Source organism: Ursus americanus, chromosome 21 (assembly GCF_024610735.1).
Source record: "Ursus americanus isolate L20-20 chromosome 21, mUrsAme1.1.p, whole genome shotgun sequence".
Classification (NCBI taxonomy): Eukaryota; Metazoa; Chordata; class Mammalia; order Carnivora; family Ursidae; genus Ursus; species Ursus americanus.
The window spans coordinates 28,231,756-28,257,414 of record NC_142147.1 but is presented as its reverse complement, the minus strand read 5'-3'; the positions used below and the strand labels follow the sequence as shown (position 1 = coordinate 28,257,414).

Genomic DNA, 25,659 nt, shown 5'->3' with positions numbered 1-25,659 from the left:
ACCAACCGAGCCACCCAGGCATCCCCTTTTCCAGCTTTTAGAAGCTGCTGGTATACTTGGCTCATGGCCCCCAGCCGGCAGTTGCATTTCTCCAACCTTTGCTCTCACATCTCTTCTTCTCTGACTCTCCTGCCTTCATAGTTCACTTTGAAGGTCCCTTGTGATTACACTAAGCCCACTGGGATCATCCGGGATAATCTCCCCATCTCAAGGTCCTACACTTAATCACGTCTGCAAAGTCCCTTTTGCCTTGTAAGGTAACATGTTCACGGGTTCCAGGTATGGGGATATAGACTGGGGGGCGGGTGGGTGCGTTACTCCACCTACCCCACCACCTGTAGCCCTGGTGATTAGTTCTCAGTCTCCTTTGCTAGTTTCTCTTGCTCTTCATTTCACAGAAAAGTTTGCAAATTTTAAAGGGAACCATATAATGTGTACTCTGCTAGATGGCTTCTTCCGTGCAATACTATGTCTGGGAGATTATCTGAGTTTTCCTTACTCTTGATAGCAACTGTCTTTGCTGTCTGCTCTGTCCTAGAGAAGCCATAGGCTATAGAAAGGAAAAAATGGAGAATAACTGCAAGACAGAGTGGATGGCTTACACAGACCACATGCTAATCCTCATGAGCGTCCTTAGTCTTTCTTCCAGGATATGTCTCCCCTACGGCCCTGCTTTGGCCAGCGCCCCGCTAAGCTCATTCTTGCCACAGTCTCCCGGGCAGGTCTCTCTCTGCCCATACTTCCCGCACCCCAGTGCCTGCAACCTTTTCTAAAGAGAATTTTGTTATGTCACAGCAGTATTCCTAAGCCTTTAGGGCCTCCCCACTGCCACACCCTTTCAGTCCAGCTCCAATGCCTACTTCTTTCATGGAACTTCCCACCCTTTGCCTGCACCTGCGTTACAGAGCTCATAATGTTCTTCCTTATTTACTGTGTTTTCACTATGTGTCTTATCTTCTCAACTAAACTATAAACTCTCTGAAGACTGGAACCGTCTGATTCATCTGGGTTCCTCTAGGACACACTAGCACACCAGTGTATGCCAACAGGAACGAATCAATGTTTGAATCAGTGAATGAATGGGCTGCTTGGAAAACCGAGACCTGTGCATAATTGAAAAGGAAAGTGGTAATCTTAGCACAAACAAGATACTTCAAGAATTCCAAAGTTAAAACAAACAAGCAAACAAACAAAAAACCTCTTTCCAGTTCCTCTTTGTTGGCTAAAAGAGCTGGGAGTTTGGTGGAAAGGTTGGAAGGCTATCAAGAGAGTCACTCATTTCTGCCTTTGTCCGCAGTTATTCTCAGCCAGGGAGTTGGCCAGTGTCTTCCATACCAGGCTACTGCCATTCACGCATGCCCCTGAAGCCCCTACAAGGGTAGGCATGGAGTTAACCTTGGAAAAAGGCAGTCGAGAGCCCTCATTGCTCTCAGGGATGTGACCGGCCCCATGTGGCTGTAAGTATCTGCATGACATGCACAGGCAGGACCCAGGATGCCTGGATTTCCAGTTCTATTTACTCTTTCCTGTGTCTTTGCATGCAAATTTCTCTAAAGCATATGGTCTAGGAACTGCGGTTCTCAATCTTCTCTAATTGCCGCTCCTCTAGGACGATATGATATATAAACTTTGTACCCAGGATTTTTTGTTGTGAAGCATGATGCTCCAAATATTTTGTTTTCCTGCCTTGATAGTATGTTGCAAAGTATTTAAATAGCGGTACCAGGTAAGCAAATTTGGGGAACTGTGATGCATATAAATATGTCGTGAAGTCCTGTCATAGGAAAACTGGCAGCCAGAAATTCTGTTGATACAAGAACAGGTGACTACACAGGTAAACCATGCGATCTACAACAGACTTGGTTGATAATTACCTACGTGAAGCAATCTTAATTTCTCCCTTAAAGGGAATAGAATGTAAAAGGAGTAGAGTTCTAGTTCTCTACATTCTTCTGTGCCCCATAGAACGTTCCGAACAGTGCTTAGCTCACATTTCCCTCTGGAAAGTGGATCTCTTGTAATAGTTTTAGTTTTACAAGTTTCAAATGTTAATGGTCCATAATAACCCACTTAGTTGCTAAGCTCTAGTCTTTTTTTTTTTTAAGATTGTATTTATTTATTTGAGAGAGCGCACGTGCGCACAAGCAGGCAAAGCACCTGACATGGGGCTCAATCCCAGGACCCCAGGATCATGACCTGAACCGAAGGCGGAAGCTTAACCAACTGAGCCACCCAGGTGCCCCTAGTCCTTAGTCTTCTATAATAACAAAAGTCTATGAAATGTGCATCATTTATCCACAAGGATGAAAGACAGACCTCAAATTTTTTTAAGTCAATTCAAGGCTTACACTTTGAGATTGGCTGCCATTGAGGAATAAAGAACACCAACACGGAGCTGCCTATAGACAGTTTCTGTGATCCTGTACACCACTCCCCGCAAGCCAGGGACAAAGCCAGACTAGCCTGATTTAGTGGTCGCTTTCTCTTATCCCAGGCAAGACCCATTGGCATGCCAAGTGTAATGGCTTTTGCAGGTTGGAAATAGGGTGCCATTAAAAATTCAGTAGTTTCTTGGACCTAAGTAAGAAGGTCATTGACTCCTAGGGGAAAAGTTCACTTGAAACGAATCTACTTTAAATGAAGACTAAATTTCATAGAAAATGGGATAGAGGTTGGGAGAAGGGAACTGATTATCTTTAAAAATGAAAATGAAGGGCCACCTGGCTGGCTCAGTTGGTAGAGCATGAGACTCTTGATCTCAGGGTCATGACTTCAAGCCTCATGTTGGGTGCAGAGATTACTTAAAAAAAAAAAAAAAAGGAAAGGAAATTAAAAATGAAAATGAAACCGAAATTTTTTTAGTTTATTTTAACCTGACAACCAAATTAAGATTGCAATGGCGTGTGGGTTCTTAAATTGAGCAAATAACAAATCAAGTCGTGTGGGTTTTGTGTACATGGGTGGTTCTGACAAAACTGTATGAAAGCACAATGTGGCATTCCAAACTTCACATTGGCTTTTCACAGCATGATCATAAAGAGTCTTTTTGCAAGAGTATTTAAGAGCTAGGGATCTCTCTTGATCCTTTGATAAAGAGCTCATTCGTTTTCCTTTGAAGAGCCTCATCCTTTGCCGGTTGCCTGTGTTTCAGTGTTAAACAGCCCAATTTTGCCAGATCCTTATTTTGCAGTGGAATTGTGAGTAAAACGGTTTTCTATCTGTTTCATTGACTTCATGAAATTTTTTGTATTTGATCACTGATTTTCGATTTCACTTTGTTGTGGGTTTGCATTTTGTTACATTGTATGTTGTCAGATGATGGCAACCCCAACCATCACTTTGCCTAGGTAGGCTGTGGGGATCTGGGGGAGGCAGTAGTCAATGTTTAAGCAGGAACTAAACTTGTAAATGGTCAGTTGGCTTGTGAATAGTTGCATGTTTAGGTGATTTTTGCTGTTCTTTCCAACTTGAGTCTTCAGGGACTCAGATAAAGAACACTTGGCAAATAATGATCCCTCTAGCACTAATAGTTTGTATGGCGATATACATTTCCCTAGGTATTTCTCATATATTTCTATTTGAACCCTTAAGGTAGGTGGGGCAGATGTCAGTTCTCCCAATTCATAGATGAGAAATGTGTAGTTTTAAGAGATTCTGGAATGTGTCGGGTCTCCAAGTGCCCAGTGTTTCCACTGCATACACATAGGGACAGATCTTAAGCAAGTGCTTAAACCAAGGGGGATCTTTTTCTTATTAATTTATAATCACTCCTTATATATAAAGGATATAAGCCCATTTTCTATCATACGTGTTACTATTTGTCCTTCAGTTTTCATTTGTCTTTTGACTTATTTAAAGTTTTTTCTCCATTTAAACCTTTCAGATTTCCATGTTGTAAAACATAGTTCTATCATTCTTAGAAAGAGCACCTCTGCTTTAAGATTTTATACATAAAAAATATTTTAGGGGTGCCTGGGTGGCTCAGGCGGTTAAGCGTCTGCCTTCGGCTCAGGTCATGATCCCTGGGTCCTGGGATCGAGCCCCGCATCTCATCGGCTCCCTGCTCAGCAGGAAACCTGCTTCTCCCTCTCCCTCTGCCTGCCGTCCCCCTACCCCCGCTTGTGCACACACTCTCTCTCTGCCAAATAAATACAGTCTTCAAAAAATATATTTTAGTGTCAGGGTGCCTGGGTGTTTCAGTCAGTTGAGCGTCTGACTCTTGGTTTGGGCTCAGGTCATGATTTCAGGCTCATAAGATTGAGCCTCATGTAAGGCTCCATGCTCAGTGGGGAGTCTGCTTGAGATTCTCTCTTTCTCTCCCCTCTCCCTCCCCTCCCCCTCTGCTCCTCCCCCTGGTCACAGGTGTTTGCATGCATGTTTTCTCTCTCTCTAAAATAAATAAAATCTTAAATATTTTAGTATCTTGCTAATAATGTTATGCTTAATGTTTTTGTTATTGTTTTTTCTTAAATTTATTATCTACCTGAAATTTTTTTGGTATAAGGAACAAAATAGAGATTATTTTAGGTTTATATTTTTCCGAAGGTCCAACTGGTTATCCCAGTAGGTTTATGGAATAATCGCTTTTCCCACTGGTTTAAAAAACACCTTTATCACCCATCAACCATTCAGAGATATATTTTGGTCCATTTTGGGGCTTTATTCTGTACCAACGAAATCACTCATTTTTTTATTAGTTTTCAGCCTTTAGGGTTTTTTTGTTTTGTTTTGTTTTTTTCTCTCTCTTTCTTCCTTCTGTTCCATTCCAGCCAGGATTCTGCACCCCCCCTCCTCGCTCCACTAGAGAAAGCAAATGGCAGGACAGGGGCTGAGCATCATTTCTGGGGCATGTTGCTGGCCTTGGGGAAACAGTCTGACTTTCAGAGGCTGGGGGTGTCTGGCATGCCCTGGACCCTGAGGTCATATGGCCAGAGTGGAGAGGAAGCAGCTCAAGGAAGCCCACGCAGGCGACAGGCCCCAGTCACTAAGACTGGAAGGGAGGGGGGGCATCCAAAGTGGGTGTCCAAGCGGTCATGGAATGGTAATGATTTCAGCGGGGAATGCAGGGGTGGGGAGGGGTGTGGAGAGAGTGCCTGGAAGCAGCCTTGTGGCTGGAAGTCTGGACACGGGTGGTCCTGTGTGCCTTCCCTGCATTGTGTCCACAGCCTGTGGTAGAGGCTAGAAGAACAGTGAGGCAGCCATGTTTGCTAACAGGGAACCTAGTATCTTTCTTGCAAAGCACTGTAAATCTCACACTACTGGTCCCTTTGGCCAAGTATCCCAACTGGATACTTATCCCCCTACCTTTGTTCATCAAAATCAAAAGAGGAGCTCCTTAAAAATAGATTCCTGGGTCTTTCTGGGATGATGGAAATGTTCTACTTCTTGATTTGGACATTGGCTACAAGGAGGTATGTAATTGTCAAAACTTATCAAACTACATCCTTAAGATTGATAACCTTTGGGGCATCTGGGTGGCTCAATCTGTTACGTGTCTGCCTTCAGCTCAGGTCATGATCCCGGGGTCCTGGGATCGAGCCCCATGTCGGGCTCCCTGCTCAGTGAGGAGTCTGCTTGTTCCTCTCCCTCTGCCCCTCCCCCTGGCTCATGCTCCCTTGCTCTCTCTCTCAAATAAATACAATCTTAAAAAAAAAAAGATTGGTCATCTTTTACTATATGAAAATTAGACCAAAAATTTTTTAAAGGGAGGCAAATAAATTTAACACTTACTTAGTAATCACACTTTTGGATATGACCTCATGATCACAAGAGTTAGATGTTGATATATACAAACCTTTAAGGATTGCTTTTTAAAAGAACCTGTAGGATGTAAATAAATGGTAGGTCCTCGGTAGTGGGGATACACAGGTTCACGGTGAGGTTCTTTCAGCTCGCCTACAGTTTAAAATTTTTCAGTAATAAAACATTGGAAAATAATTAAGTAGTCATATTACAGACATCCCAGAGAGATGTATGTTCTTAAACGATAGGTGGAAAAATAAAGCAACAGCACTTGAATGGGTGAAGCATCACATTTCTAGTAATATTGTACTACTTTCCTCGAGCAGCCGTAACAAATCCCACAAACGAGGTGGCTTGAAATGAGAGCAATTTATCATCTCAGTTCCAGAGCCCGGAAGTCTGAAATCAAGGTACAGGCAGAGTTGGTTCCTTCTGGAGGCTCTGCAGGAGAATCTGTTTGCCTCTTTCCTGGTTTCTGACGGGGTGGGCAGCTCTGGGCTTATAGGCACATCACTTCACCCTGCCTCCATCCTACAAATGCGCTCTTCCCTGTGCCTCTGCATCTCCAAATTTCCCCTCTTCCTTTGAGGACACCAGTCGTAGTGGATTTGCAGCCCACCTTAATCCAGGATGACCTTAAATCAACTGGATCACATCTGCAAATACCCTATTTCCAAATAAAATCGCATTCACAGGTTCCGGGTGAACATGAGTTTGGTCTGGGTGGTGGTGGGGGGAGACACCATTCCCCCCAGTACAGATCTCATTAAACCACTCGGCCACTCAGACAGCCTAGATGGAAGTGAGTACGATACGCACCAAGAACTGTGTTAGATTTCGGGAAAATCACTCTCATGGCCACAGAGATTTGGATATGGAAGACTTGTGTGAAAAGTTGGATGTTTAATTTGAGTGAAAAAAACATACACGTAAACTAAATCAAAGAATTAATTAGCATAATATGTTGTATATATATATATTTATATGAGTATATATATATATATATATTATATAATATATATTTTTTCCTTTGGGGGCACTCCCCAAATCCATAAAATTAGAATCTCTGGAGATGGGGCCCCTGGACGGGTCAGTTGGTTAAGTGTCCGCCTCTTGATTTCAGCTTAGGTCATGATCTCAGGGTCCTGAGATCCGGCCCCACATCAGGCTCTGTGCTCAGCAGGGAGTCTGCTTGAGATTTTCTGTCTCCCTCTCTGCCCCTCCCCCCCCAAATAAATAAATCTTAAAAAAAGAAAAAAGACTCTCCGGAGGCAGGACCCCAGAAATCTATGTTCCGTGTGGCTCAGAAGCACCGTCAAGTTTTCAGGCCCCTGTCCTAGAAGGCTAAGGGCGGAGGGAGGCATGAAAGTTGCTCAGGGGGCAGATCTCCTGGGATTACTAAAGAATCGGCATCCCCGAGCTCCTAGCGTGGGGCTTGGCACAGAGCAGCTGTGCAGACAGGCCACCCTCTCGCCCACCCATCCAGAAAGAGGAGGGGCCTGGGGTCTGCAGCCCAAGACCTGTGCCCTGGTCCAGCTCTGTGTCTCATTGGCTGTGTGACACTGTGTGAGTTGTTTAGACTCTCCCAGCCTTGGTTCCCTTATTCCCTGCATCCCTACAGGATTTGTGTGGCTACAGTGAGATCGCATGAGACCTGTAAGACCCAACATGTGGATTAAATGGAATCAGGATGATTATAAGCCCCCTCAGCCCCAGCTTCTGCTAAGAAAAGGTAGATATCTGTTGAGTGGTGGGAGATGGATGTTTCCAGAAACTGAAATGCTGTGTGCTTAGACCCTCTTTGGCAACCACCCCCCAAGGAGCTGGAGAGTGGTGACATTCTAGTCTCTCGCTGTCGTCCCTTCCCCCAGCTAGGGCCTGGGGGTCTGTTTCGACCTGCTGCCCTCATTCCATCTTCCCCTGGACAAGGGCAGGGCTGGACCTGGGAACTCACCCCAGTCAGGGATGGGCAGTCTCCAAAGATGAGACTGGCAAAGGCCCCAAGTGGTCCCAGGGGTGTGCAGGGCCACCTTCTCCCCACTCTTCTTCCTCTATTCAAGCAGAAACATAGTCGATGTCTCCTCATGCTCAGACTGAGCTCGGTGCTGGGAATAAGAAGACAACTTGTAACTGCCCTCTTGGGGTGTAACTGCCAGTGGAGGGAGGGAGACAAATAGGACAATTATAGGTGATTAGGAGCTACAACAGAATAGTTTATATATCTGTTTTTTATATATTGTATATATAATAGTCTATGTGTGTATATGTATTATACAACAGAATCGGTAATATATTTTAGAATGGGGACTGAGACAAAGTGACAGCTACAACTTGTGATGGGAGTAGTCTAGGGTGTCTTCTCTGAAGAGCTGATATCTGATGGATGAAAAGGAGTTATCGTAAAGGAGAACTGGGTAAAAAAAAATTCTAAACAGAGGGAACAGCAAGTACAAAGGTCCTGGAGTATGATAGGACTTGGTGACATTAAGAATCCAAAAGGAGGCTCTTTTTTTAGAGAAGATTTATTTATTTATGTTAGAGAGAGATAGAGAGAGAGAGCAGGGGGGAAGGGCAGAGAGAGAGGGAGAGAGAGAATCTCAAGCAGACTCCCCACTGAGTGTGGAACCTGACGCAGGGCTCCATCTCACGGCCCTGAGATCATGACCTGAGCTGAAATCAAGAGTTGGATGCTTAACCGACTGAGCCACCCAGGTGCCCCCTAAAAGGCAGCCCTTATGCTACTAGAGCGTGGTAGGTGAGGGGGAATGTGGTGTGGGTGAAGGTGGGGAGGGAAGCAGGAAGCTTGTCTCTGCAGAGCTCATGGTCTTCATTATGGGGTTTAGATTTTATCCTGAGAACAATGGGCTGAAAGATTTTAAGTGGAAGACAAAGTTGGTTTGTATTTTACTAGGTTGTTCTGGGAGCCATGCGGAGGTAGGTTGAAGGGGGTCAAGAGTGGAAGCAGGAAGAGAGCTAAAGGGACATCGCTGTTGTTGACAGAGGGAGGTTGCCTGGCCTGAGCCGCCATTGAGACGAAAGGAAGTGGGTAGGAATTGGAAATATCTTGGAGGTGGAGCCACTATAACTTGCTGATGGATTAAATGCTGGGAGTAAGGGAAAGAATTGAGGAGGAGGCCAAGGTAACTTGAGCAACGAGGTGGTTCAATATGTGGAAATGATGAATACTGGGGTGGAGGCCCAGGTTTGGGGTGAGGTCATCAGAGTCCACTGGGGCCACACTAGGTTTGAAATGCCAAGGAAATACTCAGGTAGAGATTTCAAACAGTAGTCTAGAGCTATGCTATCCAATATGGTAGCCACTTACCACACGTAGGAATTTAATTTAAAATTAGTTAAAATTAAAATTCAGTACTTAGTTACATGAGCCACATTTCAAGTGCTCAGTTAACACACGGGACTAGTAGCTACTATATTGGACAGCACAGATCTAGAACATTTCCATCACTGCAGAAAATTCTATGGGGTAGCATCGGTCTAGAGCTGTGGCCCAGAGTTGAAAGGTATATTAGGATAATGGCATCCTAGGGGCACCTGGGTGGCTCAGTCGTTAAGTGTCTGCCTTCGGCTCAGGTCATGATCCCAGCATTCTGGGATCGAGCCCTGCATCAGGCTCCCTGCTCAGCGGGAAGCCTGCTTCTCCTTCTCCCACTCCCCCTGCTTGTGTTCCCTCACTCGCTGCCTCTCTCTCTGTCAAATAAATAAATAAAATCTTAAAAAAAAAAAAAAGGATAATGGCGTCCTAATCCTGTGACTGTGGTCCAGGAAGCTGATATCCCTGTGTGGTTCACAAATAGCTCCTTCTTGCCCTTGACCACACCAGACTGTGTATTAAGTGCTGTCCCTGAGTGGTAGTGATATCGGAGAGCCACTGACCACCCAGAAGGACAGCTTGCCCTGGGGTTGTTCAAGGACATCACACCCTGGGGCTAGAGCACCTTATAGTGACGAGTATAAACATAGTGTTTACTGAGCATAAAACAGGGAGTACAGGCCGTCGCTCACCAGGAGACACCTGTTCTAGGGCTGACTGTGGCGATTCTGCTAGTTTAAGAGATGTGCAGTGGGTTTGGAATTAGGTTAAATGACAGTGGAAAAGAAGACACAGGCTCAGAGTCCAACAGTCTTGTATTCTAGAATTAACACTAGCACTGAAGACAAGCCAGTCAACCTCTCTGAACATAAACATCCTCTAGAAGATTCCAGATCTAGGCATGGGTAGAGGGAATTGTTTGGATCAGTAGGTTGGAATCTATAAAAAGTAGCAGGTGTGAGGCAAGTCGATTTTTGGGGTGGTCGTTTTGTTTTGCTTACAAAACTGTTCGGTACCTGCTAGCGTTTTTTGGCAATATAATCATTTGCCAGTTTGTAACCAAAGATGAGAATGAGTGAGTTATCTCTCTTAAACTAATAGATTATAAAAGGAAAATTTAGGAATATTGTTTCTGAGATAGTGATATATGGAGTCATTTGTAAACAGTGGTTTTGTTTCTCCTTTTAAAAACAGTGAAATAGGAACACCTGGGTGGTTCAGTTGGTTAAGTGTCTGCCTTCGGCTCAGGTCATGATGCCAGGGTCCTGGGATAGAGCCCCATGTTGGGCTCCCTGCTCAGCAGGGAGTTTCCTTTTCTCTTTGCCCCTCCCCCCTGCTCCTGCTCACTCTCTGTCTCTGTCTCTCTCAAATAAATAAATAAAACCTTTTTTAAAAAATAAAATAAGAAAGCAAAATATAGTATTTTGAGGATAATCCTTACAGATTGGAGTGTTACATGATGAACCAAAATGTATTTTAACATAGAAGTTGGGCCAGTGAGGAGATAGTATATTTTAGATGGTTTAAATGTATTTCCCTTGTGCCTAGCACATTCTATAAGCCTGCCCTGAGATGCCTTGAGGTCGAAGTTTTGAGAGACTACAGTCTAGAAACGTCCTATATCAAATCCACGACCGGGAATTCTGAGGAACTCATTCCCTAAAGGCTGCTTATGCCTCCCGACAGAGTGGAAACTCAGGCGCTGCAGTGCCGGGCAGGATTTTGTGAGGCGGGACTGAGGAGGAGAGCCTCAGGGAGCCCCTCCCGTCCACCCTACCCAAGCCCAGGTCCCAACTCCCCCACCCCACCCCACCCCACCCCCAACCCCAGGCTCCCAGCTGCTCCAAATCCCAGAGTCAGGCTTTCATTGGAAAAAGCCACATGTCCACTTGACCCTTGGTGCCTTCCTAGAAACGGTGCCGTGATCTGAGGTCAGAGGCTGGAGAGGAAAGGCTCCCCGTGGATGCAGAGGGTCCCTGACGGGGGCTAGTAGAGAATCAAGTTAACAGCCTGAAAACTCTGGAGAGATTCGAGGAGTAATTTAGTATTTTTAATCCACCGGCCCCCTTTTCTGATGTTCTGGATTGCCCACCTAGACTGGCTTCTGCTTCCAGTGACGAGGTTGCTGGTGACATCCTCCAAGTGGCATCATGTCGTGAAGAGAAGCAACACCAGGCGAACTGATGTCAAGGATCCAGGAGGCTGGGACTGTGTGGTCCGTACCCGCTACATCTCCTGAGAGGGAGAAGTTGGTCACACCTCAGGCACACACGTCCCACTCGCTTTCCCCTCTCCTTTCTTAATCCTGTCATGAATACAGGGGCAGAGCCAATGTCCTTGCAGCTATCGTGGGTGGGTGCGAAGCGGGGGAGCTTTCGGCATGCCTTGTCACTTGCCACGTATTATGATTGGTTTTTTGGTTTTGTACAGAAAGGCTGTATTTGAAACATTTTAAGGACAGGCCTGGCGTCCGATTTGGACCTAGTCTGACAGAGGGCAGCTTATTAGAAATGAAAGCAAACAGATCCTGCGACCTGCGTTGTAGTCCCAAATTTCTAGCTACTGAGAGCAACCAGTGGTCCCTGGAGGCCTCGGGGGTGGGCTTGTTAACACAGAAGAAAGACTCTCGGAGCCTTCCTACCTGCCCAGGACCGTGTGCTCCCCAGGCACGTGGGGCACCTGGAGCCCCCCGCCTTCCTTTGGGCCTCTAGAGGCTGGGGGGAGCTGGACACAGGGCCTGGGCACCATCTCATTTCAGAGAAAGGGTTTTCGGGCCAAACCCAGGCTGCGGGATAAAAGGCCATCTGTCCACCCCTGGGTGCCCAGCCCCAGCTTTCCTGAACAACATTCCTTTATGCCAGCGCCCCCCCCCCCCGCCCCGCCTCCTGCGCCCCCGCCCTCCGCACACTGCTGCCTTTCACTGCCTCCAGGCCAGCGTGTTTGTTTGTCGTGCAGGCTTTCTGTTGTTCTCTTTTCTCTCCCCCTCAGGCTCCCTCCAAGCAAACCCTCCCTGGGCACCACAGGGTCTGGGGCCCTGGAGGAGGGCTGAGGGCTAAGGCAGAGTCCAGGCCAGGCGCGTGGGGGCCTCCTGGGGAGTGCTGCCAGAGGAGGCAGAGTTGGTGCATGAAGAACATTCGAGGGACCGCACTGGGAGCGGTTTCCGGTCTGGCTGTCCCAGCTGTGGTGTGAGGCTTCTGGAAGCAGGGATTTGGGCCCCCTGTGCCCCCCACCCCCACCCCGATTCCTCCCTCTGTGGAATACCTCCTGCCAGCCTCTCGGGGAGAATCGCGTGGGTACCAGGGGGACGCCAGCTACGCATGTGGGCTGGTAATGGTGCTCAGCGTGGACGTGGCCTGGCTGTCCCAGGAGCCGCGTGTTCCAGGGGAGGGCGAAGGGCAAAGTAGGCCAAGGTTTCCACTAAAGGCAGAGGCGGGTGGACTGGCCCCCTCCCTCCACCCTGCCCCGCTCCCAGTTCAGCCCGCCTCTGAAAACTGAACGAGAAAACCGAGGAGTGACTTTGCAGGCCCTGAGGAAGGGGACCAAGGCCACCCCTGGCGGGCCGGAGAGCAAACAGAGGGCGAGGAAGGGGCAGTGCCTGCATGTCTTGGTGCCTGCGTGTCTCCCCCGTCGTGGGCTCTCTGTGTGGGCTGCCCCCGCCGATCTGGTAGGAAGGCTGTGTGGATGACAAGACCCGGGTCTCTGCTGTCTCCAGCAGGGGATGAGAGGCAGACCCTTTCTCCACGTGGCCCCGGATGCCTCCTCTCCCTGTTGTTTTCTCTCCTAGTTGAATCCCTTCTCTTTCTGGGGCCCAGTCTTGATCCCAGAGGAAGCCGGCTCAGGCCTGGTGTTAGTTTGCTAGGCTTGCTGAGTCCCACAGACTGAGTGGCGTAGGCAACGGAGACTGATGGTCGCAGGGTTCTGGAGGCTAGGAGTCCTAGACTGAGGTGTCGGTAGGGTTAGTTCCCTCTAGGGCTGTGAGGCGGAATGGGTTCCAGGCCTCTCCCTAGCTTCTGGTGGTTTGCTGGCAATCTCTGCTGTTGCTTGGCTTGCATATGCTTCACCTCTGTCTCTACCTTCGTCTTCACTTGGTCTTCTCCCCGTGTGTGTGTCTGTCTCCAAATTTCACCTTTTTCTAGGGACACAAATCATATAGGATTAAGGCCCACTCTAAGGACCTCATTTTAACTAATCCCATCTACAATGGCCCTACCTCCAAATAAGGTCACATTTTGAGATACTGGGGGGGCCAGCATTTCAACATATGAATTTGGGGTGGGGTGGGGAGTTACATAGTTCCACCCAGAACAGGCCTCTGTACCGGAAAGCAAGGCCCTGGACGTAACATCCTTGGTGCATGGCCTGTGTCTCCACCATGATTCTTGCCCCATCACGATTTTTTTCTCCTTTCCAGTCACACAAGGGGAAAGAGAACCAGTAGAAATGAGCATCTGCCACCCACTTGTGCTTCCTCTTGAAGCCAATCCTCTCTGCCAGGCTGGAGGGAGGAGGAGGCTGAGGGTTACCCCTCATCGAACCTTGCTGGGGCTCTGGCACCCAGCTCACTCAGATCCTCGACACAGCTGACCCTGTAGGCCTGCCCCATGTGGGTGCAGCCCCAGCTCCCCCCTAGACTCCCTGTTCTGGACATTGCACGAGAGGACAAAACCTGGGCTGCTGCCTGTCCGAGCGCGCCCTTCTCTGTGGCTGTACCATGAGGCAGGAGGGCTGCGGCTCGTCCAGATGTTTCAAACCTGCAGACCAAGGGCCACGTTTGTATTGAGACACATTGGTTTGTTTGCTTGTTTTAAATGCAAAGCAAATTTTAAAATCTGGAGATTCCCCACAAAAATCTGGTTTCCCAGCTTTTCTTAGAAATTGGAAGGTCTACAACCCTGAGTTCCTTTCTCACCTGACCAGGACCTAAGTCAGGGCTGCCCCCTTTAACAGGGCACAACCCCTCTGGTTCACCGCAGTCCACTCCATTCAAGACCAAGGCACAGTGACCTTTGATTACTGCTCTCAGTGCATTTCCTTTCTTTCTTTCGTCTTTAGCAACAGGGTGCCTCATGGTTTTGCGTGTTTGTTTTGTTTCATGGTACCTCATGTTTCCAAAATGAGAGTGAGCATCTTTCCTTGTGGAGGTGAGGGTATTCCTCCGTGTTTATTATGCAAACAACGTGAGTCTGCGTTATGAACCGCACCCTGCCTGCCTCACTCATTGGTGTCACCTGCCTGACCTCAGAGGACAGAGCAGGACCTCGGGGTGCCCTGTTAGGGATAAGCAATTTCTTGTTCCAAGGGTCACATTGCAAGTTGATAATGGAGCCTGGTCTAGAATCAGGTCCCTTAGTCTAGAGGTGAATCCGCAGCATCTAGAACTAGAGGCTGGCTCCAGTGCTTTCCCTGCCCCAGGATCCCCCCAAGGGCTGCCTCCTTGAGGGACAGGTGTGTTGAGGGCACTGGTGGAACCTTAGGGAGCTGGCAGGAATAACTCCTGGGTGGTCCATGAGTTTGGGTCTGAGGGTGCTAAACTCAGTGTGAGAGAGGGTGGAGGTTGGAGCTCAGGGGAAGGGGCAGGGGTGTCCATGAGAGGAGAGCTGTGGCTTGGGCTGACCCAAGAGGATATAATGCCTCATGAGCAGCTAGGAACTGGCATTGCCCTGGAGGAAGCTAGGACTGGCACTGCTGTCCCACTGGCTTCTCTTCCTGCAGCTTTGCACTGTGGCTGGAGGACCCAAGAAGATGGGAATGCCCTCCGTGCTGCCCCCACCATATTGCCCAGCACATTCAGTGGTTCTCACCTCAGGATGGGTGGTGCCTGCCCACCCAGTCTCCTTGGCGGAGCACATTGGCCATTCTTGAGCACATGGACCTTCTCTGTCCAAGTACACACAGGCTTTGGAAGGCATTGGGCAGTTCTCTTTCTACCTGCCCCACCCACACTTTGGTGGCCTCTTCAGGCCTGGAAGCCACCATCTACTCATTATTGTATCATGCAGTAGGCACTGAATGCTGATCCCATGCCAGCTACTGGGGACCTAGCAGTGAGCAAGACAGCAGGATCTCTACCCACATGGAGCCACCCCGTGATCTGGCTTGGGAGACAGTCACAGGGAAATGCGTGAGGAGAGCAAGATGCTTTCAGCCCCAGCACCACCCTGCTCCACTCATCACGCTTCTCCCAGACAGCCTTGGGCCTGATCCCAAAAGTGCTTCTAGCTGTGCTCCGGCCTGCCTTCCCAGGGTGGAAAGGTCAGGAGGAGCCAGGACGATGGGGTGGGTCTTCAGCTCCATTCTTGCTGCCCCACGACCCTCTGTGTCCTTCAGGTGGAGCCTCTAAGAAAGTTGTCACCTTACACGGGTGGGTTGCACACCCCAGATTAAGCCACATTCATTCACACTTGGGCTGACCATTCTCGCAAAAGCCGGTGAGAGCCTGACTCCCGAATGCTCACTTCACCTTTCCAAAATACTGAAACACGTTCGACCTGAAGGTAGAACAATTTCCAAATACTGGAAAAGAACACACATGTTCTTCGCTTTCTGACACTTATTTGGTTTTTAAAGATCTCTTTGGCTTGCTTCCAGGATCAGGAGAGTCTTTTAAATAATGCATTGTGGAAGTTTCCAAGAAACTTTAGAAAACAAAATCTTTCAAAGCCTGAGTTATAGCCTAGTTCCCAGGAGTGACCTTTACACACTTCTGATTCATGGATGGTGTTTGCCTGTGGAATTCAAGGGTGAGCCCAGCTCGACTATAAAATAAACACTGGGGCGCGGAAGGCTGGAAAATGCGGCCCAGATCAGTGTGTGCGGCACAGGGGCTCCTGTGCCGGGGGCAGACCGGAGCAGCCTCCCCAGAGTGGGAATGGGAGCCCATCTTCGGGAGGGGCTTTGCCCTGTTTCTGTGTGGAGAAGCCTTTTAGAGCTTTTGAAATCCCACAGTAGACTCGAGAAAAAGAGTCAATGAAAGACACACTGGAGGACACTCCCTGGTGTCTGCGTGTGTCTGCTCCTGGCCGTACCAACGTGCCACTCGCCCTCTCTCCTTGAAGTCTCCTCCCAGACCAGAGGTGTGGACGGCCTTGTGATTAATAACCTGGGCTTCTGCCAGGGAGGGGTGTGGTCACGATGAGGCCACCCGGAGAGCACCTTGCTTATACGGTCAGTCTGCAACGTATTTGCCAAGAGCCTATCACCCACGACATTGCTACCTGGTGGCTCCAGCTCTCTCGGGTTGAGATTAAGCTGGGGCAGCCGAGGGAGGGAAGAGGAGGACAGGAGGAAGCGGTGCCTGCTCCCTTCCCCGCCGCCCTCTCCTCCTCATCCTTCAGGCATGGGCAGTGCACCCCAGTGCCAGCCTTCATTCACACGAGACTGGCCCAGGGTTCAAGGGCCCTGTCCTGAGGGGATCCCCCAGCTGCTCGGCGCTGGGGCTGCAAGCCAGTGAGCCAGTGCCGTGCGGGTGTGGCTCTCTCCCACTTCCCTCCTTTCACCTGGAATATTTCCAGACGGACAGAAAAACGGCAAAGTTCTGTTTCCATTGGAAGCCAACACCTACCTGTGAAACGGGCTTTTAGTAATTTTTAAGAAAAACCTGAAGGGCAGGGCCCCTAGGTGGCTTGGTTTCAGCCCAGGCCATGATCTCAGGGTCGTGGGATCGAGTCCCGCATGGGGATCCACGCTCAGTGACAAGTCTGCTTGGAGATTCTCTCCATGCTCCCCCCTCAAATAAATAAATAAATCTTTAAAAAAAGAAAGAATGAACGAAAACTTTAGAACTGAAACAAGTGAACATTTTGCTGTACTTCCTGTTACTTGTAGTTTATAGAGACCCACACCGACTACTTTGAACCAAGAAAATAATTAAAAACAAAATTTTAGGTTGTAATTTTTCTGCATTAAAAAATGTTTATAAATAGGAAGAACCTTTTTTAGAAAAAGAATGTCAGTTTAAAGTTGCCAAATGTCCTTCCTGAGGAAGAATTGCCTTTTATTCTGCAAGTATGCGTTTCCTACCTATTTGGTCTGGAAATTTCCTTTCATTTACGAAATGCTGCTGATGATAAATTTAAAAAATATATTTATTTGGCAAAATAAAATGCTAGTGCTCCTGTATCAGTCTGAGGCAGTTTTAGTTCTGCTTATCCCGTTGTCCTTGGCCAAAGATTATTAATATGGCCCAGATTATTGCAACTTTGACCCTTGTATCTGGGCACTGTCCTATCCAGAGTGGCATTTTAAGATGGTGTGTTCAGTGTCCTGGGCCACTGCTCTCCTCGAAGTGGATTTGTTTTCCATTTCCAGGAAGCATGAGCCCTGCAGAACCTCAGGGCTTTATCCCCAGCAGCCAAGCCCACCATCCTGCAGGAGCCTCGGGGAACCCTGGCCATTTTGCAAAGAACATTGACACATGGCCCACTCAAGAAATAATGAGTGGAGCATTTAGGATTTTCAGGAGCCCATCCTAGGCACCCTAAAAAAGAGAGAACTTATCCTGCCCTATCGGAATCTATAACACCATTGGACAAACAAGATAATCGCCCAAACATACAAAAAACAGCAAGGGGCAGGAGATTATAAATAACCAGCTGGGGCAGTGGGACATATAGAAAGTCTGATTTTTTTTAAACATTGGAAAACGAAGAGATCATACATTTGTTCATACAGTTGCTAGGATGATGACAGGCTGGGTACATCATAAGCATTTGTGAATATTAACCTTTGTCATCATCCTGGAAGGATGACATTTGAGAAGGAAAATACTGTCCTAGAGGGAAAAATTAGGGTTCATCCAAGGGCATAACAGCAGAGAAGACTGGAAATACAGGGGAAAGATTTTAAATATAGGGAGGTTAACCATAAGCCAACTTACAGGGGACAATGCTAGGTTCGTTCACTTTTAGGAAGTGGCGTCAGAGGAGACAGTGGGGCTTTTGGGTCAGACTATGATGTGGGCAGTTGGGAACATTCTTCAGAGGCAAGGAGTGGGGCCAGGGTCAGAGAGAGCGTCTTCTGGGCTGTTGCTCTGGCACGTTGTGGGTGCTCAAACATGTGTGTCGATGGACAAATGGAGGAAAGCCGTGTGGGAGGGACGATCTGGGTGAAGAGGCAGGGGGCCACAGTGCTATTGCACTGAGACCATCAGCCCTGAAGAGGAAGCCGATATGGAGCCAAGGCTTCCTGTCCCTGCAGACTTCCCATTGCAGATCTCATTTCCAGGCTTTCTCTGTTTTCCACTGACTGCTACCCACCCCCCTTCATCACTGTTCTGGGCATCCAGTCATCACACATCTTTTGGGGCCCTCCAGTGAACAGTTGTGCGGGTCCAAATCACTTCCTGGACCATATCGGCTCTGCACACAGTGCCAGCAGCAGGCCACACAAAAGGCTTCTAGTGGCCATAAGCTAAGTGGGTGAATGCATAGGATGGCCGCCCAAAGGGCTGATGGGAGCTCAGGTCCCATGATATTGCATGCCAGGGAGGTGCGAGCCCTGCAGGGCTCTGCACTGGTCCCATCACATCTGCTGTGGAAGAGGCACAGCAGGCCAATCCTTATGCTTAGAGACTCTGTTGTGTCCTCAGAGGGTCTTGGGGAAAAGCAGGCAGCCGGGGGTGGGGTGTTGGCTGTCCTCTAATATGTGTCAGGTTGGCAGGTGGAAAAGAGAAAGTGTGCACAGTCCTAGAGGGAAGGAATCAGGAGTGATCCCTGGAAAACGTTCAGCCAGGTGGGCAGAAGGAAGACTTTTCCAGGGACTGGAACCCTCCGAGAACAGTCCAGACTTGAGTGAGGAGGCACACGGGCTGGGCAGATGAGTGCTCTGTGCCCTGTGCCGTGAGCGGACGGCCCTTTCTTCTGCTTCTGGGGGTGGTTCAGGTGGATGTGCCCAAACAGGCCTGTGTCTGCCGTTCGGGGATGTCTGAAGAGCCTAGCACAAAAATGTTAAATGGTGATTGGTGTGATGACCCCTCCCCTGCCCCGTGTAGGATGGGTGGGGGTGGGGGTGGGTGCGGAGAAGGATCAGATTACCCTACTTAAGAAAGGATTTGGGGTGCCCAGGAGAAAATGACTATCCAGGAGGGAGGAAGAATCAGTACCTCAGTGATTGGGGGAGCTCTGGGGCATTTTGAGGCTAGGACAGAACTAGAAGGGACAGGTGTATTATGGGGCATTTATATTGGATACTTAGGGAGTTTCATTGTATGATATGCTATAAAACCCACTCTTCTTTGTCCTTAAGAGGTCATCCGAGATGCTTTTTTAAAGAATTCAGGTATCCGCAGGGTGGCCCAGACTAAGGTCCTGAGCTATCCACCCCAAATCAGGACTGAGGAAACCTACTTTTACTTGGGTTAATATGGGTTTCCCCCAGAAAATGCCAGCATCACTGTCACCACCAGGTTCTCTTGGTTCATTTGGAAGCAAAAATGTAAGGATTGTGCCAGTAGAAACCCCAAAGGGCTTCCCAAACAGGCTCCTCAGTTCTTGCCAGTACCCTGCTTCCAAGGGCCCTGCCATGGCCACCAGCACCACGGTTCCCGTTAGTCCCAGGCAGGCCTCCCCTTGGCGAGTACTCTCCCGCCCTTTTCTGCAGAAAGACGTGAGTTTCACCTACGCACCAGCCTGCCCTCTCCAGCCTCACCCCGTGTGACGTCAGGGCCAGCTGCAGCCATGTGACCTTCCCAGTACATTCCATTTCCTTCTGACTTGGCCTCTTTGCGACTTCGGTTTCACCTTGAGCCCATCTGGGCACTCTCTGCCAGTTCCGCCCCACATACACCTGCTGACCCACGCATGGGAGTTCCTGGAGGGACCGTCTCCCTCTCTCTGCTGCCTTTCTGGTGGGCACGCAGTCCTAGATGCCCCAGCATGGGCTCTGGCATTATCTTACTAGGAAGGGAGGGAGCTGGGGTAGTCATCAGAATGGCACTATGAGTCTGCCAGGTACCCGGGGTGCCACCCTGTGACTCTCTCTGCCTGCCACCTGCCAGGGACCTAGAGAGAGAGGCTGGCAGGGGCCCCCTTGGCCACAGGATACCTGTTGATGGCTCTTACTTCCCTAGCCTCTCTGCCAGCTTCTTTTCTCTCCCATATCTTTCTGCCTCTTGTTTTTGCGGAAATTACTTTTTTAAAAGAAAAAGAAAAGTACAGAGAATAACACAATCAGGGTTGACCTATTTTCAAATGCACTCAGTATCTTTGATTTCCACCCTACCCCCCTCCCCCGCCCCAGCATGGGGCTCTCACCACTCTGGGCTGCCTCGCTGTGGGGTGGCTCCCTGCTCCCTTCTTCCCCAACCCCTCACCCCCACCCAGCACCACAGGCAATCGGCCGTATCTTCTCTCCCCAGGGCTCTGTGGAGAATGGGACTGTGACCTCTGCGAACACTCAGAAGACAGACCCTTGGATGGAGCCAAAGCTCAAAATGGTGGATTGGGACAAGGTAGCTGACGCGGGGCTGGGCGGGTGATGATCTGGGGCTCCTGGGGGCAAGGCGAGAGCGTGGAGCCAAAGGCTGTGGTTATTCATAATATTTTCCCAAGAGGGATGAGGATGTGGAAGCGGGTGCTCACAGCTCGCAAGCACGATCCGGGGCAGCAAACCCCAGCTGACATGGCGGTGGGTGTGGGGATGCTGTGCACAGGAGGTCTCTGCAGATCCCAACCCCGAACGCCCCAGAGGGCGGTCTCCCGCAGGGACCTGGAGCTGAGAGGAGCACAATGACAGATCCAGAAGGTCCAGACATACCCAGCCTGACCAGTGCACAGGGCAGAGCTGCCCCCACGTACCAACAATCACTCTCAAGAGTCACCAGCCCATATGGGCTTGGGAGCCTACTGGGGCCAGGGGAGACAGGGCTGGAGCCATTTATAACATTTGTCTGCCTGGGAGATCTGGGGAGAACCGACCTGAGTGCCATTTCCCTCCAACCCGGGCTGTGGGACGGTCCCAATCCTGGAATAGATCTTGCTGTGCACATCCATAAATGTACCTACCTGTGTTAGACACCAGGGACAAGAGACAAACAGGACAGGCCCCCGCCCCCAGGGAGCTCACAACCTGCTGGGGAGGACAGACCACCCCCACCAACAGTTATTACAACATGAGGAGACGTGAGAAGCACACCCAGAAAACACAGGTGGCCAGAGGTGGGGAGGCCTCCACAAATCTGTTTCCTGGGCCCCTTTGGCCGGGACCCCAGGACCTCAGAGGCAGTTATCTGTGATGTGGAAATTGCCACTGCCTCTGGGGGGGGGGGGGAGTCCATCCTCCTGTGGCAAAGACACCTTTGGGTGCTCTGCTAGAGAGGTCTGGACAAGTTGTCCTGGGGCCCATCCCCCTCAGGGAGGCATGAAAACCGAAAGGGAAATGGGCTAACAGGAGGGAAGGCTTGCCACACAACTTGCCCCCACAGGGCTTACCAGAACTTGGTGTCCTGACCTCAACCCCTGGGCTTGGCCACAACTGCTTGTTACCCAGGTCAGGGTCTGAGGTTGGGGGGTCTCAGTACAAGTGGCTGACTTCTCTGGAAGTTTTGGGGTCTTGGGCTTATTCTGCACATGGGTAGGATGGAGGGGGAGATGGCCAACTTGAATGAGATAAGGACCCCAGAAGCTATGGAGTCAGGGCCTCATCCTAGGAAAGGAAGAACTGCGGAGGGAGATGAGGAGAGGTTGGGGCAGAGGGCAGGACCAGAGAGTAAGCTGCAGGGTGTCCAGCTCAGTGGCCAGTGGATGGTACTGAAAGGAGTGGTGAAGAGGGGCCAGCCTCCGTGCTCCTGGCTTGGGGGTTGAGTATTGGAAAGAAAATACTCTAAGGAGAGAGCCGACCAGGGCTGGGTGCATATGGGCAGCCCTGTGGTGCAATGGCAAGAAAGAACCATCTGGAAGGGAGGGGGCTGTCATAAGAGGCTGGCTGGGGACAAGCAGATCCTTCCTGCATTTCCAGCGCTCCCCCCGCCCCCATCCCGGGAAGGGTCCTCTGAGTCTCTCCAGGCTCCTGGCTCCAGGCTGACCTGAGCCATGTCACTGTATAAGGCAGGGAGAGGAGGAATCGAGTCCTGTTCTGCCATTATCCCGGACCCTGTCCCCACCAGAGGGAAAGAGGGGCCTCCCCCCTGCCTCCCCTCCCAGGGCCTACTCCTGGCTTCTTCCCAGCACAGCCTGACTCACCTTCCCGGCTCCTCTGTCATTCTCTTTCACACACTTTCTCTCTTCCTCCTTCCCCCCTCCTCTGTCTCCAGGCTGAGTGACAGCATGCGGACCTGCTCTGGCAAGGGCCCACCCCACCAGCCCCACTGGGGACAGTGGGGGTCAGCACGGAAAGCTGGGCTTCCCAGGGACAGGGAGAAGTGCTTTGCTAGTTTTTTCTTATTTTTGAATTCGTCTACCACGTGGTCAATCCCAGCCCCTCTTGGGGAGTGGAGAGGCTGGGAGAGCCCCTAAGCCGCTGGTCTGATTTAAACCCTCCATCTGTTTCTGCCCCAGGCCAGAGGCTTGGGTGGGTCCGTTGGGTCTGGACCCTGGGGAGCTGTGGAAAGAGGCCAAGACGGTGGTAGCTTTGCCCCCACCAGGGTTCCCCAGGCCTCAGGTGCACTTGCACACCATTCCTGGGGTGGAAGGACTTGCCAAAGTTAACCCTGAGTGTTTTGCATTCAACGGGAGCCCCCTCTGGGTGCTACCAAGGAAGGGAGTCTCAGCTTCCAGAACCCAGCCTCCCTAGCCCTAGAGGCTGGAGGAGGAGTAGGCTGTGCTGGAAGGAGTGAGGGGAAACTGAGATGGGCACCAGGGCAAAGGTGGAAGCTTCTAAAAAGACGGCAGAAAGGGCCCGGAAGTGGCAGGGTGCCCTGCCCTGCTCAGAGGTGCTGTGTGGTCTGATTTTCAGGCTCTGCGTGGGATTTTACTGGAACAATTTCTAAATCATTCCTTCGATCACTCAGCCGGGCAGGATCCAAGCTTCCTTGTGGGATGAGAAACCACACTGAAGCTCCTCACGCTGCACTATGCCCTGCTTGTCTCTCCCTATGTTCTGGAACCCAGCCAGCCTGGAGCCTGCCCGGTTACAGGTGGCCGGAGAGGCCCTGGCTTCTAGGCACACCTGTCCTATTTGTCCCACTGCCTCTTTTCACCCCTTGAGCGCATCGGTGTCAGAGCCTCGCCCCTACCCACAGCAGCTTCCTCCGCCCCTCAGACTTCAACTTCGGGGGGGGGGCCAGCCTCCCAGGAACCAGATAGAACTGGTGGGGTTTGAGGGGGTTGCAGAACCCCCGGGCAGCGGGCAGCGGGGTTAGCACTGAATTAACACTTCTTTTATTGAGCTCTAACCACAGGCCAGACACTGGGCAAGGCAGTTTATATCTATTATCTGATTTAATCCTTTCAACAACAGGACAGGGAAAGGATTGGAAGGATCCTGATTTAACTGACGAATAAGAGTCTAAGTCTCCGCCCCAAAGTGACTCTGCGAGTCAGCTTAGCGGCCCAGCCCGGAGTTACTGTGGAGCCCAGCTGCGTACCCTGGAACCCTTCCACTCTGACAGTGGGCAAGGATAAGAGCCTGTGGCCTGTCCTGGGAGAGGGGATGGCAGAAGGGAGGGGGGAGGCTGAGGTATAATCTTCTTCCCCATCCTGACTTGGGCAAAGACAGAACTGTTCCAACAGACTGCTACCAGCCCCAGGGCTCCCAGTGGTTGAGGCCCATTCTCTTCCCCTCAGAAACAGGTAGAATCATCCAGCCAGGGGTCTTACAAAGCCGTATGCAGCAGTAGGCTCTCCAACCCCAGGTCCCCTACACACACATCCCCATGCACATAACCCTGTGGGTGCAGGCCTGGCTCACCTCCCCGCACTCTGTCCCCCAGTCACCTTGGGTCTCCTTGGGCCTCCTTTCTCACCTTGACCCTCCCCAGGGTAGGCGTTGAGAGAGTCCCGCTGCCCAGAGAGACCCACAGGGACCTCCCAAAGGCTGTCCTTGTGGGACCCAGGTATTCCGAGTCTCTTCCCTGCTTGCCACCTTGACCAGACTCCTGGCCCCTCTTCCAAAGTGCTCAGCGGTGCTCAGAAAATACCTGCTCCCAGGAAGAAAACAGGCAGGTGCGCTGGGTGGGCACTGCCCTCTGTGTCCCTACGAAGGCAGTGGATGGGGCAGGCGGGGGGACAGGGCATATGCCTAGGTGGCCACACACAGCTCCAGGTCTGTTTATCTGCAACATGGAGGAAATTATTCCCACCCCATACATGGGGTTATCAGGAGGATCAGGAAATGTAGGAAAGGGTATAGAAAGTATGCTGCTGATGAAAGACCAGCCAACCTTGCTTTGGGATGGGGGGCAGGGCAGGTGCCTCTGCTGTTCTTCAGCCCCGAGGACTGAGGTCCCACTGACTTTCTGTATGACATGGCCAGACCTTCTCTCTCCCTGGGGTCTGGCCCTTCACCCTTGCTTCCCGGCCACACTCATCTCTGAAGTTGGGGGACGCCTTAGACTACCACTTCCCCTGGGTAGAAGGAGGAGGTGGGTGGACCAGAACTGTCTTTGTGGACTTGAGCTTGTCCATCTGGGGACCCCCGTTAGACTGTACAGGACAGGCCTGCAGCCACCCTGTAAGGCCCCTGTGGGACCCTCAAAGCCTCTGTGCTGGGGAATTCACAGCCACAGGGCCCTGAGCCAGCTGATAGGAGGCCCCCGGGCCCTGTGGTTGAGACCTCGGGTTGGCTTGGTGCGGGTCCTGTCTAGACCTAGCATAGACCATTGAGCATCTGACCTCAGTCTCCACATCTATAGAATGGGGTCGTCTCAGGCTCTAGCTCTCAAAATCAGTTTATGTAGGATAATGGCTGTGAAGACTGGGCCCAGGGGGCCTATGAGAAGGACGAAGAAACAATGACTGGGATTCTTGTAGGGCTTCTTGTCCTCACTCCTCTCCGCACTGGGTACTGCTGGTTGGAAGCCCATCCCCAACCTTCCTGACTCAGGAGGTATCCACGGAGCTATGAGCTGTGAGGTTTGGGGGGATATTGCTTTAAACAGTCGCCTTAGGTCGCGGTGGCCGTGGAGCTGGGAAGAACTGCTGGCTCGGAGCAGCGGCCCCCTCTCTTCACATGTGCCCTATCAGGGGAAAGCGGATTCCCAGCTAGCCATTCCTGAGCGGTGGCTGCCCCTGGGAAGAGCTCTGTGCCACCTGGCCCCTGTGCTGCCTGGGAAGAGGGGGACCTGGGGAACAGAGGAGGCCCCCTTCCAACCCTGGCAGCATGCACAGCTTCCCGTGCTCCCTCTGGGCAGCCGGCTGCCCTTTCCCCCCCGGCAGGCCTTGCTGCGGCTGCATTCCTGACATAGCCCCTGGGAGCCCTCCCCCTCCCTTGGGTCAGGGGCAGAGCTGGGTGTGGGAGGGGAGTAGGAATTTGGCCAAATTTATCCCAATTTGCATGTGTTTCCTGGGGCCCAGCCTGTTGCACGGGACTTTTGAGTTCATAAAAGGACCCCCCCACCCCCAACAAGCAGTTTCTGGGTATATCTTCACCCTCACCCACACAGTCAGCTTTAGCTGGGCACCCCTGAGTGAATCACTTGCTGTCTCTGAGCATCA

General features: G+C 50.7%; 1 protein-coding gene across 1 annotated transcript in view; it reads left to right on the top strand.

Annotated features, from left to right (window-relative positions):
• FA2H (fatty acid 2-hydroxylase) overlaps window positions 1-25,659 on the top strand; it is a 47,749-nt gene that overhangs the window by 5,628 nt on the left and 16,462 nt on the right. Inside the window, exon 2 of the mRNA XM_045795987.2 lies at window positions 20,427-20,519. Coding sequence (XP_045651943.1) covers window positions 20,427-20,519 — 93 coding nt within the window. The remainder of the gene's footprint in view (window positions 1-20,426; window positions 20,520-25,659) is intronic.